Here is a 17,903-nt window from a genome sequence, read left to right as displayed (position 1 = left end):
AAAAGACAGATGTCATTTGACAGAACAAAATCTTCAGCGAGTTGCCCTCTTTGGTAAGTTTTGAAACTGCCCCAAAGAGTACAATGAGCATTAAAATCTCCTACTAAAACAAAAGGATCCGGTAACTGATCTGTTAGATTTTCTAAGTGTTTAGTAGTAAAATGTGTGTGGGGTGGAATATACAGTGAGCAAATGGTGATGGTTTTGTAAGATAGAATAGTGACAGCTACGGCCTCTAAAGATGTATATAATTGGACATTTCGGGTAGGAGTGCCGCACTGCACGACTATAGACACTCCACCTGACAACCGGTTGGAACATTCGCGGTCCCTTCGGACAACGGTGAAGCCTCTAAGGAATTGACTGTGTTTAGGGCTTAACTTTGTTTCCTGTAGGCAAAATGTCACTGGCGAAAACTTATTTGTTGTGTCTTTAAGGTCACCTAAATTGTTAATCAATCCTCTAAAATTTCAATGCATGATAAAAGCTATAGTGGCAGAATTGAGAATTTTAATTTATATATGGGGGTGTACTAAGCAACTGTAGGTGACATTTATTAGCGGAAATGTACTATTGGAAGAACGGTAACCGTTCAGGTACCGCTTCCTTGTTCCTTTGCGTAGTTATTGTGATCTTGTTTTTCTTAGTGAGCTCCAGAGAGCGCTGATCTTTCGGCGTCTATGACGCCGGAGTTTTTGTGTCAACCTCCATAGGCTTCTGAGGCGCTGGATGGTCGAAAACCAGGCACTGAGACGCGCATCTCAGGCCTGGGAGTTCGATTTAGCCTGGGACATTGTGAAACCGGAGTCTGCAGGCCCATATTTGATGATGATGATGATGATGATGATGGAGCAGCACTGGCTTCTGCCACCAAGGGGGCGGATGGAGTTACTACTGGGCCACTGACTGCAGTCCCTGTAGACTCCTGAGACCACTGCGGTGCTGTCCCCTGCCGCACCGCACTGGCGTAGGTTGTTTGAGGTAAGTGTGCTAGTTTCTGTCTTGCTACACAGAAGGAAATGTTCTCTTTCACCGTAAGTGCAATTATCTCTTTTTCTTTCTGCCACCAAGGGCAAGATCGTGAATACGCTGAATTATCTTTGCAGTTTGTACAGTGTGGAGCAGCATAGCAGTTCTCTGACTGATGGTCATTGGCAGTACACTTTGCACATGTCGATTTACCTCTGCATGATAATGATGCATGTCCGAACCTCTGGCACTTGAAACACCGCCTCGGGTTTGGGATATACTGTCGTACGTTGATCTTCAGATAGCCTGCATCAAGTGTAGTAGGTACAATGCTGGTACCAAAAGCAAGTATAACGTGTTTGGTTGGGATTTGTTCGTCATTTCTTCGGAAAGTTATTCTTTGAACCTTGATTACATTTTGTTTTTGGAAACCTTCCAGGAGTTCTTCATCGCTCAGGTTTAAGAAATCTTCTGTGTTAAGAGAACGGTGTGCTGAGATTGTGACTTTCATGTCACTGACACTGGCGAGATCAGCGAGCTTTTCTACTTGGTCTTTGGTTTTGAGCTCAAGGAGGAAGTCCCCACTTGACAGCTTTGAAACCTTGTATTGTTTTCCAATTTTTTTCTGCTAGGCATTGTGCTACTAGGAATGGGGATAGTTTTCTCATTGGCAGAGATCCTTCACTGTGGATCGCATGGTAGCGTGGCAATGTTTCTACGTTGGTTTTTAAAGTGAATCGAAAATTACTTCGGTGCACCCTCTTTTGTTAGGACGATCTGCAAGGAGGGGGGATGCATTTGCCATGTCATAGAATATTCAGTGGCGATGGTAGCCACCCACCACCGAGACCAACAAGGGGACGCTACGAGATTAGGAACATACCTGTATGCGTCAGCTATACAACGCCGCTATAACCTAATATATGTACGCAAGGTTGGGTAGATACACGCGTTTAACCCTTGCTGCCTGGAAAATGAGAAGTAAAATGAAGTGAGTAGAGGACAGGAAAGATTCAAAGTGAGAGAGAAAGACGAAGAGCGGAGAAGGGGACAGGAAGAGGCAACTACCGATTTTCCCCGGGCGGGTCCGTCCGGGGGTGCCGTCTACGTGAATCCGAGGCCAAAGGAATATGTTGCCTCCGCCGAGGGGCCTTAAAGGTCCTGACACTCAGCATCGGCGCAATGCCCAGGATCTCTTTTTCCCCGGACACGGCTAAGTCACGCACGGTTAGACGCGGGAGGATCCAACCCCCATGTGCTCGGGTACACGGTCTCGCAACACACCAAATGCCTGCTGACGCAGACGCCCCTGCGGGGTTCCTTCTCTTTTGTCTCTCTCACTGAAGCGAGATGTTTTGTTTTGTCTTCCCGTAGGTGAGATTGTTGATGGCCTGTTCGCATGCGCAAATTCATCGCGTTTCTAACAATGAATGTATTCCATTCTGTATTCATATTATCGGCGACGAAATCATATTTGGAATTCGTACACTTTCACAGCTCTAGGCAAATTATAATGCCGTAAATACGCATGAAATAACTTTAGAAGGCATCGTTGAAACTAAATAGGGAGCTGTGACTTACAAGATTCCGTCGGGCGAGTATTCAAATGTCGCCATCGTTGGATCATCCACAACCTCTCCAGCCTCCGTGCCCTTAAGGCACTTGCTCTTGCCTCCGAGGAAAGGGTCGTCCTCAAAGTTTCTGTACATCTGGTACCACAGCTGCTGCACTGGGAAACACTGAAACACATACAAACAACTCTCAAGAACACAGTACGGCTTTAATACGTTGCTTAACACTGCTATAAACAACTGAAAACATGTTTAATCGTATTCATAATTAATTACCCTTCTTGCTTCATAAGAAGCTAACAAAATATCTGGATGTTGGATAAATTTCACTCATCTTACTTGCTCTGCCAGGTTGTACTGTTCTCAAAAATATTAAAATTGCACATGCATCTGTGGAGCGAGAAACAAAGAACGACCGACCCCACAACCACCTTTGTGTGTTGTGTTGTGCTGGGTTTAATGGCGCTTAAGAAACTCAGGCTATGATGCACCAAAGGCAAGGTCAAATTTCTTTTTAAAAAGTTGGGTCGCATCAGCAACGATCTTTGTCTGGGCAAGGATCGTCGGGCAAGGACTCCGAGGTTCCCAACAAACTAAAGACCTCAGTCTTCTTCTCAAATATGAGAAGGTGGGTGAGGTGTATCCAAATATGAAGTTGTGGGTTGGTTGATTTATAGGTTTTCAATGGTACCTGCTTCTCTTAAGAAGCTAATAATATGTGTGGTATCCACAAGTGCATCTTCGCCTAAAACGAATGCTGGGTGAAAGGGAATATGTTGATTATAAAACGAAGTAAACTATTTTTCCTTAGTGTTTCGAGTTGCACGCATTTTGATAAGATGTGGTTTACAGCAAGTTCCTTCCCGCATTTTCACAGCCAGGCTTGTCTTGTTTTCTCAGGAGGAAGTTGTGTGTAAGGTGCATGTGTCCGATGCGAAGGTGACATAAAATTACTTCGATGTGAGCATGATGAGTTCTCGGTGAGTTCTCGGTGTGAGCATGACTTCCATTCTTTTATGACAGGTTTTACTAAGTGAAGTTTACTTGTTACTTCATTGTTCCATGTAGTCTGCCATTTATTTCTCAGTTTATGGTTCATTAATTTTATAGTCTTTGTAAGGAATTCTTGCTTTCATAATTTTTTTATGTCGAGCTTTCGCTGCACATTCATCTGCTTTTTCATTGCCACCGATTCCGACGTGACTGGGCACCAAGAAAAAGTTTATGTTGTGTCCTTTTCTTGTGGTTCTTCTTATGTAAGAAGTCACCGATTAAAGGTGTAATTGCATTTCTAGGGTGAAGTGCTGTTAGTACGCTTAGTGAATCTGGGTACATTACGCTGTTTTCAATGTTCTCATTTAATATTTTTTTCTACAGCTAGAGAGATTGCGTAACACCCTGGTGTAAAAATGAATGCAGACTGAGGTAGGCGTACCGGTTTTTTCCAAATGTCTTGTATCGCGGCACTGCCAACGTATCCTGCCGATTTGGAGCCATCAGTATAAAACGCTGTGTATTCCACGCATTTTTTGTTTAGTTCTAAAAATTCTTGTATTATGTGTTCATGTGGCGTTTTTTTTTAAGATGTACTAATGTGAAGTCACACACTGAAGGCTGGCAATACCAAGGTGGGAATGGATCGGGCTTTCGGGCTATCGAGGCAATGTGTCCCTCATATCCAGTTCCTGGTATCTCTCCTCGATGTGGAGAAGGAGTGGTCTTATTGCTTGGGGTTTGTTGGTAAATAGTCTTCGTGATGAGCACCTTGTAACTATTGGGTAGCAGATGTGTTTCGGCATTGAACGAGTTTTTAGTATGCATGAGCATGTAAGCGTGGTTCTTTTGTCTGAAAGGGGTGGTTCATTGGTTTCTACATACAGACTGTGTATAGTAGACGTCCTGCATGCACCAGTTGAAAGACGTTAGCCTAAATTATCTACTGGGTCAAGGCGGTTCAAATATGACTTCCTTGCTGAGCTATACACTATGGACCCATAGTCTAAGAAGGACCGTATAACATAACGGTAAATGTGTAGGAGGCATACCCTATCAGAACCCCAGTGTTTGTGTGAAAGGACCCTAAGTATGTTCAGAGATCCAGATGCTTTCTTTTTCAGCGCGTTTTTGTGCGGAAGGAAGGTTAGTATCTTGTCAAAAATTATGCCTAGAAATTTGTGCTCGTTTTGGACATTGATTGATTGATTGATGATTGATGTTTAATGGCGCAAGGGCCAGGTATGGCCAAAGAGCGCCATGTGCTTGGTGATGAGTTCGCAGTGTAATTATGAGTTCTATGAAATTGGTGTGACGTGGCTGTAAAGGGGCCTTAATATAGTCGCGCTAAAGTGCCTAAAATCGGTATAATAAGATTATGGCGATGACGTATGACGTGTGCTATGAACATTAGGATGCATTTAACAAAAATAATGCGATGTGTAAAAACATATCAGGTTATAAGATTTGCTAGAGCACTAGTGCCTCCTTAGAACCCTTGAAACCCAAGGGCCTGGAGGCATTTGCTATACAGTACAACTATCCCAGCGGCATCCTCTAAAGAGAGGAAGCGCTACGAATGCATGGGACTAATAATATTTAAGACCACATCTCTGAGGAAAACTAGGACTGTGTCTGTATAAAAAAGCGGTTCTGGACCGACAAACATTGCAGGATGAAGAGGAATGTGTTGTCGGTATGCTAAGGAAAAATGTCTCTTTCTCTCAGATTCGGCTTCCCGACACTCCAGGAGGACGTGGAGTACGGTCAGCCTCTCCCCGCATCTACCACAGGCTGGAGGCTCACTTCCGGTGAGAAGAAAATTATGGGTGCCAAATGTGTGTCCTATTCTTAGACGACAGAATAGGACATCTGTTGGGCGCGATTTTGTAGTCCAGGGCCAGAATCCTAACTGTGGCTTTATCAGGTGGAGCTTATTATTCGTTTCCGCGTCCCACATGTGTTGCCAGTGATCTCGCAGCCTCCTTCGCACGAAAAGCCTCGGATCTGTGACAGGCACCTCACCGGTAGGGTTAACAGCTAGCGATGCGATTGACGTGGCCATCTCGTCCGCCGGAACGTTACCCTCGATGCTCCTATGGCCAGGCACCCAGCATCTAATGATATGCTGGTTAAATATGTACGCTTTACACAAGACGGAATATAGTTCATTAAGTACTGGATTTTTGTGTGTATAGAGTGACATCAGGGCCTTCACGACACTTAGGGAGTCTGTATATATCGCTGACTTTTGGAGTTTTGATTTTCTTATATGCTTCACAGCAGACAGTAATGCGTAGGCCTCGGCCGTAAATATACTTGTTTCCGGATGTAGTACATCGGATTCTGAGAAGGATGGCCGACGGCAGCATAGGACACCCCGGCATTAGACTTCGAGGCGTCTGTGTAGAACTCTGCGCAGAAGTGCTTGTGCTGGAGTTCTAGGAAATGCGTTCGGATTTCGATCTTTGGTGAGTGTTTTTTTACTTCTAAAAAGGATGTGTCACATTCTTTGACATGCCACTCCCAAGGTGTTAATAACTTGGCTGGATGCATTAGGCAAAGCTCGAGGAGTGGGACATGTATTTCATCACTAAGCTCCCTCACACGAAGCGAGAAAGAGGGACGATTATGGAGGGACAGAGGGACGATTATGGAAAGGTGTAGTGCACGTGATATCGTTAGCAGTGTTAAAACATGGATGTTGATAATTGGAGTGTATTTTCAGGAAATATGTAAGGCTGATGTAAGTTCTCTGTATATGGAGGGACGATTCATTTGATTCCGCGTGTAGGCTTTCAATCGGGCTTGTTCTGAAAGCGCCAGTGGCTAAGCAGATACCCAGATGGTGGACAGGATCTAGGATTTTAGTGCGCTCGGAGCGGCAGAGTTATATACGACGACACCATAGTCCAAACGTGATTGAATTAGGCTCTTATAAACATTCATCAGACACTTCCTGTCGCAACCCCATGTTGAGTGGGATAGAATTTTAAGTAAGTTCATTGTCCTTAGACATTTTTCTTTAAGATATTTAATGTGCTGTATAAAAGTTAGCTTGGAGTCTAGTATAATACCTAAAAATTTGTGTTCTTTGTTTATAGGTATTTGATGTCCACACAGATGAACACAAGGATCTGGAACCAGGCCTCTCCTTCTAGTAAAAAGAACACAAGAGCTTTTGTGGGGGTTGATCTTAAATCCGTTTTCGTCTGTCCACTTGGAAACCTTGTTCAAGCCCTGCTGTATCTGTCTCTCGCATACTGTGAGGTTGCAGGATTTAAATCCTATTTGTATACCGTCGACGTATACGGAATAAAAAATTGCCGGTGGCAGTGAAGCATGTAGTGTGTTCATCTTAACAATAAAGAGAGTGCAACTGAGCACGCCTCCCTGGGGTACACCAGTTTCCTGCGTAAAAGGACGTGACAGTGCAATACCGACTTTTACTCGGAAGGTACGGTTGGACAAATACCTCTCTATTAGGACGAGCATATTGCCACAGATGCCTATTCCCGGCAAGTCTCTCAAAATTCCGTAGCGCCACGTGGTGTCGTACGCCTTCTCCATATCGAGGAATATGGATAGGAAATATTGTTTATGTAGAAAGGCGTCGCCAATGTTTCCCTCAATGCGCGCAAGGTGATCGGTTGTGGACCGCCCTTGTCTAAAGCAACACTGGAAGGGATTGAGCATATTGTTGAGTTCAAGGAAATGTACAAGTCTGCGGTTAACCATTTTTTCAAAAAGCTTACAAAGACAATTTGTAAGGGCTATCGGGCGGTAATTTGCCGCCAAGGAAGGGTCCTTACCCTGCTTAAGAACACGGACCACAATTGCTTCTTTCCATGTGAATGGGAGGTATCCCGCAGCGCAAATAGTGTTGAAAAGTGTGAGAAGTGTAAGTTGTGTGTCAGTATGTAACTTTCTGATCATGTCATACATGACTCGGTCAGGTCCCGGTGCAGTGCTTTTGCTCAATGCAGCTATCAACTCGGCAATACAGAAAGGCTGGTTATACGGTTCATTCTGTCTGGATTTTCGTAAGATTGGCTTATGTTCTTCTATTTCTTTAAGTTTAAGAAAGGATTGGCAATAGTTGATTGAGCTTGACACGCGCTCAAAGTGCTCCCCAAGTGAGTCTGCCTGAGCTTGCAGGGTATCGCCCTCTGTGTTTACCAAAGGGAGTGAATATGTATGCCGCCCTCTTATTCTAATAACCCTGTTCCAGACTTTGGCCTCATCTGTATACGAGTTGATACCTGATAAAAAGTTCTGCCAACTCTCTCTTCTGGCCTGTCGGCGGGTTCGCCTGCCTTGGGATTTTGCTTTTTTAAAATTGATAAGATTCTCCGCAGTGGGGGAGGCGCGTAGCAACCCCCACGCTTTGTTTTGTTTTTTACGAGTGATCCTACAATCGTCGTTCCACCACGGAACACGCCGTTTACATGCCAAGCCATTTACTTGTGATATGCATTTATATGCGGCATCTATTATGAAGGCTGTGAAAAACTCCACTGCAGCATCAATTCCTAACGAAGACATGTCCGCCCATGAGATACTAGTTATGTTTCGGAATTTCTTCCAGTCTGCTGTGTCAATATTCCACCTGGGAGCCTGTGGTGGATATTCGTTTTCTTTAAGTGTTCTTAATAGAATAGGGATGTGGTGGCTTCCGTAAGGATTGTTTGTAACTTCCCATTCGAGTTCAGGCACTATGGACGGGGAAACTATACTAAGATCTATTGAAGAAAAGGTTCTGTTTGCTAGAGAATAATATGGGGGTGCCTTCTTATTCAGCAGACACGCACCAGAAGAGAAAAGGAACTGTTCGACAAGACGACCTCGCGCGTCTACACGAGAGTCGCCCCACAGGCAGTTATGCGTATTGAAATCCCCAAGAACAACATAAGGTTCTGGCAATTCATCTATGAAGTACTGAAATTCATGTTTGCTTAGTTTGTAGTGTGGGGGGTATATAAAGCGAGCAAATGGTGACGAGTTTATTTAGGAGAACAGCTCAAACCGCCACTGCCTCAAGGGCTGTTCGTAGCTGTAAACGTTGACAGGCTACGCATTTTTTAATTATAATTGCAACACCACCCGATCATGCGACAGCATCATCGCGATCTTTCCGAAATGTAACATATTGTCGAAGAAAGTTTGTGTGTTTGGATGAGCACTTTTGGATTGTGTGTATGGATGAGTTCTCGCATATCATCAAGATTCCTAGGAAGACCTCTGACATTCCATTGAATGATTTGTGTATCCATATTTAACGAAAAATCGGTGCTGTGTTTACGGAAACGGAAGGGATGCCTTAGATTACAGAGCCCTTTCGAGGCCCTGTAATAGGTGTTTTGTTCTTTCTGAAGCGTTCGAGCGAGTCTCGACGCTCCTTAGGCGTTTGGTGCGCCTTGGGGACAGGTGTAGGGTCCATTGCCTCCTGTGAGACGCCGGACAAGAGCTCTTGCGAGCGAGAGGTTTTCCGAGAGAGTCCTGCCCGGGAAGGCAAGACCCCAGCGCCCACCAGCCCGGAGGTCGATGGGGCTCCCTGAATAATTTGGCTGCGCTGGCCGTTGCCAGCGCTGGAAGGGGTCTCGGAGGTTGGGGCAGCTTCGGCTGCGCCCACCTTCGGGGTCGATGGCCCCGTCTGCTGGGTTGGCGGAGCAGCGCTAGCTGCAACCGCCGCGGGGGCAGATGGCGTAGCTGCCGACTCACTGCTTGTGGGTCGGACAGTCGCCGGAGGCCGTTGTGACGCTGCCCCCTGGCGCGCCACATCGGCAAAGGCTTTCTTGGGCAGGTACGATACCCGCCTACGTTGCTCTTTGAATGAAATATTCTCTTTAACTTTGATCGTTACGATTGCTTTTTCCTTCTTCCAGGAGGGGCACGACCGCGAGTATGCGGCGTGCTCCCCGTCACAGTTTACACAGTGGAGAGAGTTTTGACATGTTTCAGATAGGTGTTCGTAGGCACTGCACTTCGCACAGGTCTGCCGGCCTCTGCAGTTCTGTGAGCTGTGGCCGAATCGCTGGCACTTAAAGCATCGTAGGGGATTTGGGATGTACGGTCTCACTCGGATTTTCACATACCCTGTCTCGATAGTGTCGGGTAGGTTGCTTGAGCCAAATGTAAGTATTAGGTGCATCGTATTGATTTCTTTTCCGTCACGTCTTGTTTTAATTCTCTTAACATTGATCACGTTCTGATCATTCGAGCCCTCTAGAAGTTCAGCTTCAGACAATTCGAGCAGATCAGCATCCGATACAACGCCACGGGTTGTATTCTTAGTACGGTGTGGGGTCACTGTGACTGGAACACCCCCAAAAGATACAAGCTTGGACAGTTTTTCATATTGTTTCTCATTGCGGAGCTCTAGGAGAAGATCACCGCTAGCCATTTTCGATGCTTTGTATCCGGGACCGAAAACTTCCGTCAGCGACTTCGAGACAACGAAAGGTGAGATCATTCTCACCGTCTTCTCAGGCTTATCAGAGTGGATGACATGAAAGTGGGGAAAGGTCTGTGTACGATTGCCAAAACACTTAAAGACATCTTCGGTGCGCCCTCGTTTCTGAGGGCGTTCAGGAAGTTTGGGGAAAGAGTTTTCCATGAAAATTATAAAAGTTCGGCATCAGCGCCGACCGCCCACCACGGAGCCCAACGAGGGGACGCGGCAGAGCTTGCATGCAAGTCTGCACGACGCCAGTCGTACGCCGCTACTATAAACAAATATGGTGTACCCAAGGTTGGATAGCCACACATTGTTAACCCTAGCCGCCAAGATGAAGGAAGTAAATAGAAGAGAGAAGGAGACAGGAAAGGTGGAAAGTAAGGGAAAGAAGAAGGCTGTATGAAGAGAGAGACAGGAAAAGGCGATTGCCGATTTCCCATGGGTGGGTCACTCCGGGGGTGTCGTCTATGTGAAGCCGAGGCCGAAGAGGTGTGTTGCCTCCGCGGGGGGGGGGGGGGCTTAAAGGTCCAAACACCCAGCATCGGCTCAACCCCTAGGATCCCTTTTTCCCCAGACACGGCTAAGCCGCGCACGGCTACACGCGGGAGGGTCCAACCCTCGTGTGCTCGGGTACGTGGTGTCGCAACACACCAAACGCCTGCTGACGCAGATAACCCTGCGGGGGCCTCATCTGTGAGCGAGTTAATACTCAATAAAAACTTCTGCCAACTTTCTATTTTGGCCTGTCGGCTGGTTCTCCCGCCTTGGGACCTTACTTTTTTAGAAGAAGAGAAGAAGTAGAATTTATTGATAGGAAAGGCAGAGAGGTCAACCTGAGCTAGTGCGCTCTAGTCTGCTACTCTGCACTGTGGAAGAGGGAAGGGGAGTGAAAGTATTGGGATGGATGATGATGATAAGAGAAGTGGTGATTGCTTATGTACATGAGACAGTTGCCTCGCAAGAGCCGCTCGTCGAGCTTGGTGTCCTGCAGGAACTTCAACAATACTTTTGTTGCACGCATTGAAATTGCAGTGTCAGGCCATGAGCCGAGGATAGCTTCCTCCGACAGTAGTTGTCTGCCAACGCTGGCTAGGAAACTGTCTAGCGTCCTTCGCTCCAGCATATATGCTGGGCAGTCGCGCAGTACGTGTTGCAGTGTTTCGGGCATCTGGCAGTGTACACAATCAGGGCTGTTCGATTGGCCGATGAGGTGTGCGTAGCGACGGGTGAAAGCAACGCCGAGCCGAATCCTGTGTAGCAATGATGTTTTGCTCCGTGTAAGCTTCGGGGGCAAACAGAATTTACCGTCTGGGTCAATCGTATGTAGACGTCTGTGAATGTTATCAGAGTGGGCTTTGTAAGCCTTTGTAAGGTCCTGCATGAGTGCCTTGATCATGGAGTTGGTGTCAGGTCGCGAGTATGCAATCCGTACCTCATCAGAGGAAGAGGAGGCCGATCTTGCCTCACTGTCAGCGAGTTCATTACCATAAACACCACAATGGCTAGGCACCCATTGAAAGGTGATCACGTGTCCACTTAACTCGGCACTGTGATTAAGTTCGACGATTTCCAGCACGAGCAGATAGTATGGTCCTTTCTTTAAAAAGTATTTTAGCGCCTGTAGCGCTGATTTGGCATCGCACAATATCGTCCATTTATGGGGTGTCTGCGTCCTCATAAAACGGACAGCCTCCCGTATTCCCGCAAGTTCCGCAGCCGTAGATGTCGATTTGAGGTCTAATCGAAATCGCTGAGTAATTCCAAGTTGTGGGATTACAAATGCGGCCGTTGTGGCAGATGGCTTGACCGAACCATCGGTATATGCATGTACAGTCCCACTATATAATGCAAATATATGGGACAGGGTGAGCTGCTTCAAGCCAATAGAGGAAACGTGAGATTTCTTCCTAATTCCGGGTATCTGAAGCCTCACTAGTGGTCTCGGCAATGTCCATGGAGGTGTCGCGGGGATGTCGGTGGCCTGGAATCTTGCAGGTACAATGCTTGCGTCACATGCAATAGCTTTAGAAAAAGCACAGTCAAGGTTGGTGCTTGGAAGTGTTGACAGTGGCTGGTGTGAGTGTCTGGTTAGCAGGCGAAGATAGGTTCGCACAGGTTCACAAGACCTGTATATTACGATAGGACAAGCCCGTGCTTCCGCTATTGTGCCCTTAGTTGACGTGCAGCGTGGAAGCCAAGACATATCCGTAGTGCTTGTGCCTGAAGGCTCTCCAGCGTGCGTATACAAGATGACCCCATGTTAGATAACACAAGCATGCTGTAGCGTATGTAGCCCACAAAAAGTGCCTGGTACACTTGGAGCAAACTTCGCTCAGAGGGGCCCCATCTCAGTCCTGATATTACATGAAGGACGTGTATGAAGTTGGTCAGTTTAGCCCTAAGCGCAGTAACATGTTTGGTCCAAGAAAGACTGCGGTCTATTATCACGCCAAGATATCTCTGGTGGGTGACTAAAGGGAGCGCCGTTCCGTCGACAACGATTGGGTAATGTGACATTGATTTGCGCGTGAATGCCATGACTGCACACTTAGTTGCTGAGAGTTGCAGGCCTCTACGGCGCAAGTACTTCGCCGTTATGGTAGCCGCACGTTGGAACCTTGCACGCACTTGTGGACGTGTGACCCCAGATGACCAAATACAGATATCATCCGCGTACGTACTGATACGCGCTGTTTCAGGTAGCTCGTCTGCAAGGCCCACCAGTTTGATATTGAACAATATTGGGCTAAGGACACCACCCTGCGGAACACCCCTGCGAACGTCATGTCTATCAGTCTCGCCATCCGAAGTGGACATGAAAATGGTGCGGCCGCTGAGGCAACTCTGCAGCCATGCATACATCCGGCCACCAACGCCAATAGCCTCAAGCGCCTGAAGAATCGAATGGTAGAAGACGTTGTCTTAGGCACTTTTGATATCCACTTAACAAGATTCCGTGCAGTGGGCGAAGGGCGTAGCAACCCCCACGCTTTGTTCTGACTCCTACGTGCGATTCTGCATTCATCGTTTTACCACGGGACACGCAGCTTGCATGCTGAGCCAATTACTTCACGTATGCATTTAGATGCGGCATCTATTATGAAGGCTGTAAAATACTCCACAGCAGCATCGATTCCTAACGAGTACATGTCATCCCATGATACACTAGTGAGGGTTCGGTATTTCTCCCAGTCAGCTGCGTCAATCTTCCACCTAGGAGCCTGTGGTTGATATTCGTTTTCTTTAATTGTTCTTAATTGTATGGGGAAGTGGTCGCTTTTGTAAAGATTGTTCGTAACTTCCCATTCGAGCTCAGGCAGTATAGACGGGGAAACTATGCTGAGGTCAATTGAAGAAAAGGTTTCGTATGCAACACAGTAATATGTGGGTTTCTTCTTATTCAGAAGGCACGCACCAGAAGAACAAAGCAACTGTTCAACAAGACGACCTCGCGCATCTATACGAGAGTCACCCCACAGGGAACGGTGCTTATTGAAATCGCCAAGAACAACATAAGGTTCTTGCAATTGATATATATAGGACTGAAAATCATGCTTGTTTAATTTGTTATGTGGGGTTATGTAGAGCGAGCTAACGGTGATGAGTATGCTTAGGAGAACAGCTTGAACCGCCACTGCTTCAAGAGGCGTTTGTAGCTGTAAAAGTAGACACGCCATGCTTTTGTGGATAACAACGGCTGCACCGCCCGATGATGCGACATCATCGCGATCTTTGCGAAATGTTATATACTGTCGGAGAAAGTTTGTGTTTTTTGATTTGAGGTGTGTTTCCTGTAAACACAGCACTGTTGGATTGTGTTTTTGGTGGAGTTCTTGTACGTCATCAAGGTTTCTAAGAAGACCTCTGACGTTCCATTGAATAATTTGTGTATCCATATTTAAAGTAAATTGGTGCTGTGTGTACGGAAACGGAAGTGATGCCTTAGTTTACAGCGCTCTTTCCAGGCCCTATAACGGGGATGTGACCCTTTTTGGAGCGTTCGAGAGAACCTCGCCGCCCCTTAGGCGCTTGGTGCGTCTTCAGGATATGTGTAGTGTCCATTGCCTCTTGTGAGGCGCCGGACATGTGCTCTTGCGAGCGAGAAGTTACCAGAGAGGGTCCCGCCTTGGAGTGCAAGGCCCCTGCGCCCACCAGCCCGGAGGTCGATGGGGCTCCCTGAGGGATTTGGCTGGGCCGGCTGTTGCCAGCGCTGGAAGGGGTCGGGGAGGTTGGGGCAGCCTCAGCTGCGCCCACCTTCGAGGTCGATCATGATCTTTCGTACTGGGTTGACGGAGCAGCGCTAGCTGCAACCACCGCGGGGGCAGATGGCGTAGCTGCCGATTCACTGCTTGTGGGTCGGACAGCCGCCTGAGGCCGTTGTGTCGCTGCCCCCTGGCGCGTCATATCGCCAAAACTTTTCTTGGGCAGGTATGAAACCCGCCTGCGTGCCTCCTTGAAACTTATGTTTTCCTTGACTTTGATTGTCACAATTTCTTTTTCTCTTTTCCAAGACGGGCACGACGGCGAGTATGCGGGATGCTCGCCATCACAGTTGACACAATGTGGAGTGTTCTGGCACGTTTCGGAGGAATGTTCATTGTCACTGCACTTGGCACAAGTCAGCCGGCCTCGGCAGTTCTGTGAACTGTGGCCGAAACGTTGGCACTTAAAGCATCTGAGAGGATTGGGCACGTATGGCCGAACAAGAAGTTTGACGTAACCGGCCTCGATGGACTCGGGAAGGACACTTGAGCCGAAGGTGAGTATCAAGTGTTTCGTCTTGATCTCTTTACCATCTCGCCTCATCGTAATTCGTTTAACATTGATAACATTCTGGTCACTGCAGCCCTCCAAGAGTTCAGCCTCAGTGAGCTCCATCAAGTCATCGTTGGAGACAACACCACGGGTGTGGTTCATCGCGCGCTGCGGGGTTATAATTATATGGGTTTCCCCATATGACGCGAGTTTTGACAGGTTTTCATATTGTTTCTGATCGCGGAGCTCCAAGAGGAGATCACCACTTGCCATCCTCTACGCCTTATAACCAGGACCAAGGACTTCAGTCAGACTTGGAAGAAGACTTGGAAAGACTTGGAAAGACTTGGATAGAAGGAAGGATGAGATTGTTCGTACTGGTTTATCTGGTTTTGCAGAATGAATGACATGGAAACGCGGGAACGATTCTTTTTGGCGGCCAAAAAACTGGAAAACTTCATCGGTGCGCCCTCTTTTCTGAGGGCGATCAGGCAGTTGTGGGAAGGAATTATCCATAGAGGAATGTGTAGTTTTCGGCAATAATGCCACTCATGCACCGTGGAGCCTTACAAGGGGGACGTTACAGGAACTGCAAAAAACAGGTCCTGCAAACGCCAGCTGTACGTAATACTATAACCGAATATGAAATATCCTAGGATTGCTATTCACACAACTACTGCCTGGAAAAAATTGGAAGTAAGCGGAAGCTAGGAGAAGTCCGGAAAGATGAAAGTCAGAGAAAGACGAAGGCTGGAGGGAGAGAGAGACAGGAAAAGGCAACTACTGATTTCCCCCGGGTGGGTCAGTCTGGGGGTGCCGTCTACGTGAAGCCGAGGCCAAAGGGCTGTGTTGCCGCAGCCGAGGGGCCGTAAAGGTCCAAACACTCGGCATTGCCTCAACCCCCAGGATCCCCTTTTCCCCGTACACGGCTAAGCCGCGCACGGTTAGACGCGGGAGAGTCGAACCCTCGTGTGCTCGGGTACGTGGTGTCGCAACACACCAAACGTCTGCTGACGCAGACTCCCCTGCGGGGTCGTTTTGGACAGGTAATTCGGCTTCGTTCAGGTGTAGGGTGTGGTCTGTCTGTACACCTCGTTTCAGTGAAAAGAGAATGACCACTGTTTTTTGTGGAGAGAAGAGAAAAGCATTTTTGTCTGCCCATGTTGCTAGTTTATTGTTAGCTGTACCTGTCTCTCGCATGTTAATATGTTTGATGACGTGCAGGCTGTGTGAAGATCGTCGACGTATACTGAATACATAATGAATTTTGGGATTATTTTGCTAATAGAATTCATTTTTATAATAAAAAGCGTTGTGCTCAAAATACACCCCTGAGGTATTCCATTTTACTGAACCAAATTTTTCGACAGGGTTGAGCCTAGGCGCACATGGAACGAACGGTTAGACAAAAAGTCTTTTATGCAGTCCAACATCCTGCTGTGGATGCCAAGGTCGGGCAGATCTTTGAGAATCCCGAACCTCCAGGTTGTGTCATATGCCTTCTCTCAATCGAAAAAAAACAGCAAGGCAGTGTTGTTTGTGTGTAAATGCTTCTCGTACTGTGTTTTCAAGGCGAACTAGATGGTCATTAGTGGAGGATCCTTTTTTAAAACCACATTGATGGATATCGAGCAGCTCGCGGGTTTCTAGCACGAAGGTTAGTCTAGTATTCAGGATATTTTCAAAGGACTTCGCAAGACAGCTGGTAAGCGCTATACGCCTATAGCTACTGGGGGAGGTTGGTGGTATTCAGGGTTTCAAAAATGAAACAATTAAAGCTTTCTTCCATGCTTCGGGTATCTTCCCCGATATCCAAATTTTGTTGCAAAAATTTAAAAGGGCTTTACGCCATGTTCAGAGAGATGGCCTAGCATTTGGTAATGTGTGTTATCGGGGCCAGGTGCAGTTGTTTTACCAGCGGACAGTACTCTACGGATTCCTTGAACTTTAATTAAAGTCTTGTATGGATAATTTCTGCTGCCACTTATCAGTAGTGTTTGTTTCTCAGCTGTGTTTTTCAATTTTAGAAATGATTCTGCATAGTGTGATGAACTGGAAGCTGCCGAGAAATATTCACCCGATATGTCTGCCTGTTCTTCTATGCTTGTTTTTACACAGGGAGCTGTGAGAAGTGGAAATGTGAATGGGGCGTAGCGGTCATTTAGCTTTCGTGCCTTCTCCCACATTTGTTTTGATGTGGTTGAGCTGTTTACAGAGGACGCGTAGCTTTGCCATGAATACTTTCGAGCACTGCGGCGGATATATCGAGCTTTCACTCTCGCTTTTTAAAACTTATCAATTTTTCTGCCGTTGGGTATCTGCGAAATATTCCCCAAGCTTTGTTTTGTTCTTTTTTTTGCTTCTTTACATTCTTGTGTATACCAAATTTTGTGATATAGTTTTACTACTCCAGAGGACTGACGATTTAGTTTCTCTATGGCGAGATTATCTGGCACTATTTTTTTCTAGGCTGGCTTTCTCTTGAAACAGGGCCCAGTCGCCTAAATGGAGCTTCCACCGTTGTGGTTTTGTTGGGATTACTTCCGGTGAGGATCTTAGGCTCATCAGTACAGGTAGGTGATCGCTTCCGTATGAGTTGCATAGTACGCCACATTTTAATTCACTGAAAATAGAGGAAGAACAAAACGAGAGATCGATGCAGCTCGTTTTTCCTGAGCTAGGTGAACAATAGGTTGGCTTCCCAGTCTTTAGTAAACATAGGTTATTACTCAGTACAAGATCCTCAATAAATTGGCTTCTTTTATCGGTTTTGTCACTACCCTAAAAGCGGGAGTGCGCGTTGAAATCTCCGACTATCAAATACGGATCTTGTAGCTGTTCTATAAGGTGTTCCAGTTCTTCGATGGTTACTCTAAGATGTGGCTCCAGGTATACACAGCATAATGTATTTGTTTTAAATGTGTGCAGGATGGCTGCCACAGCTTCTAATTTAGTATTAAGATGATGTTCTTTAGCTGCGACCCCCTCTTTGACTATAATAGCAATGCCACCTGAGAGCCTGTTCGCGTGCTCTCGGCTGCAGCGGAAGACTTTATACTTTTTGAGTATGTTTTCATGTTTGGAACCTAAGTTTGTTTCTTGGAGACACAAGGCCACTGGTGAGACTGTGGTGAGTATGTCTGTTATGTCATTTATGA

General features: G+C 46.6%; 1 protein-coding gene across 1 annotated transcript in view; it reads right to left on the bottom strand.

Annotated features, from left to right (window-relative positions):
* Positions 1-17,903, bottom strand: part of LOC142574937 (uncharacterized) — a 165,928-nt gene that overhangs the window by 100,205 nt on the left and 47,820 nt on the right. Inside the window, exon 2 of the mRNA XM_075683925.1 lies at positions 2,551-2,708. Within this exon, the coding sequence (XP_075540040.1) occupies positions 2,551-2,708 (158 nt within the window). The remainder of the gene's footprint in view (positions 1-2,550; positions 2,709-17,903) is intronic.

This window comes from Dermacentor variabilis, chromosome 3 (genome assembly GCF_050947875.1).
Source record: "Dermacentor variabilis isolate Ectoservices chromosome 3, ASM5094787v1, whole genome shotgun sequence".
Classification (NCBI taxonomy): domain Eukaryota; kingdom Metazoa; phylum Arthropoda; class Arachnida; order Ixodida; family Ixodidae; genus Dermacentor; species Dermacentor variabilis.
The sequence above is the reverse complement of the archived record's forward strand: the minus strand, read 5'-3'. Positions and strand labels throughout refer to the sequence as shown.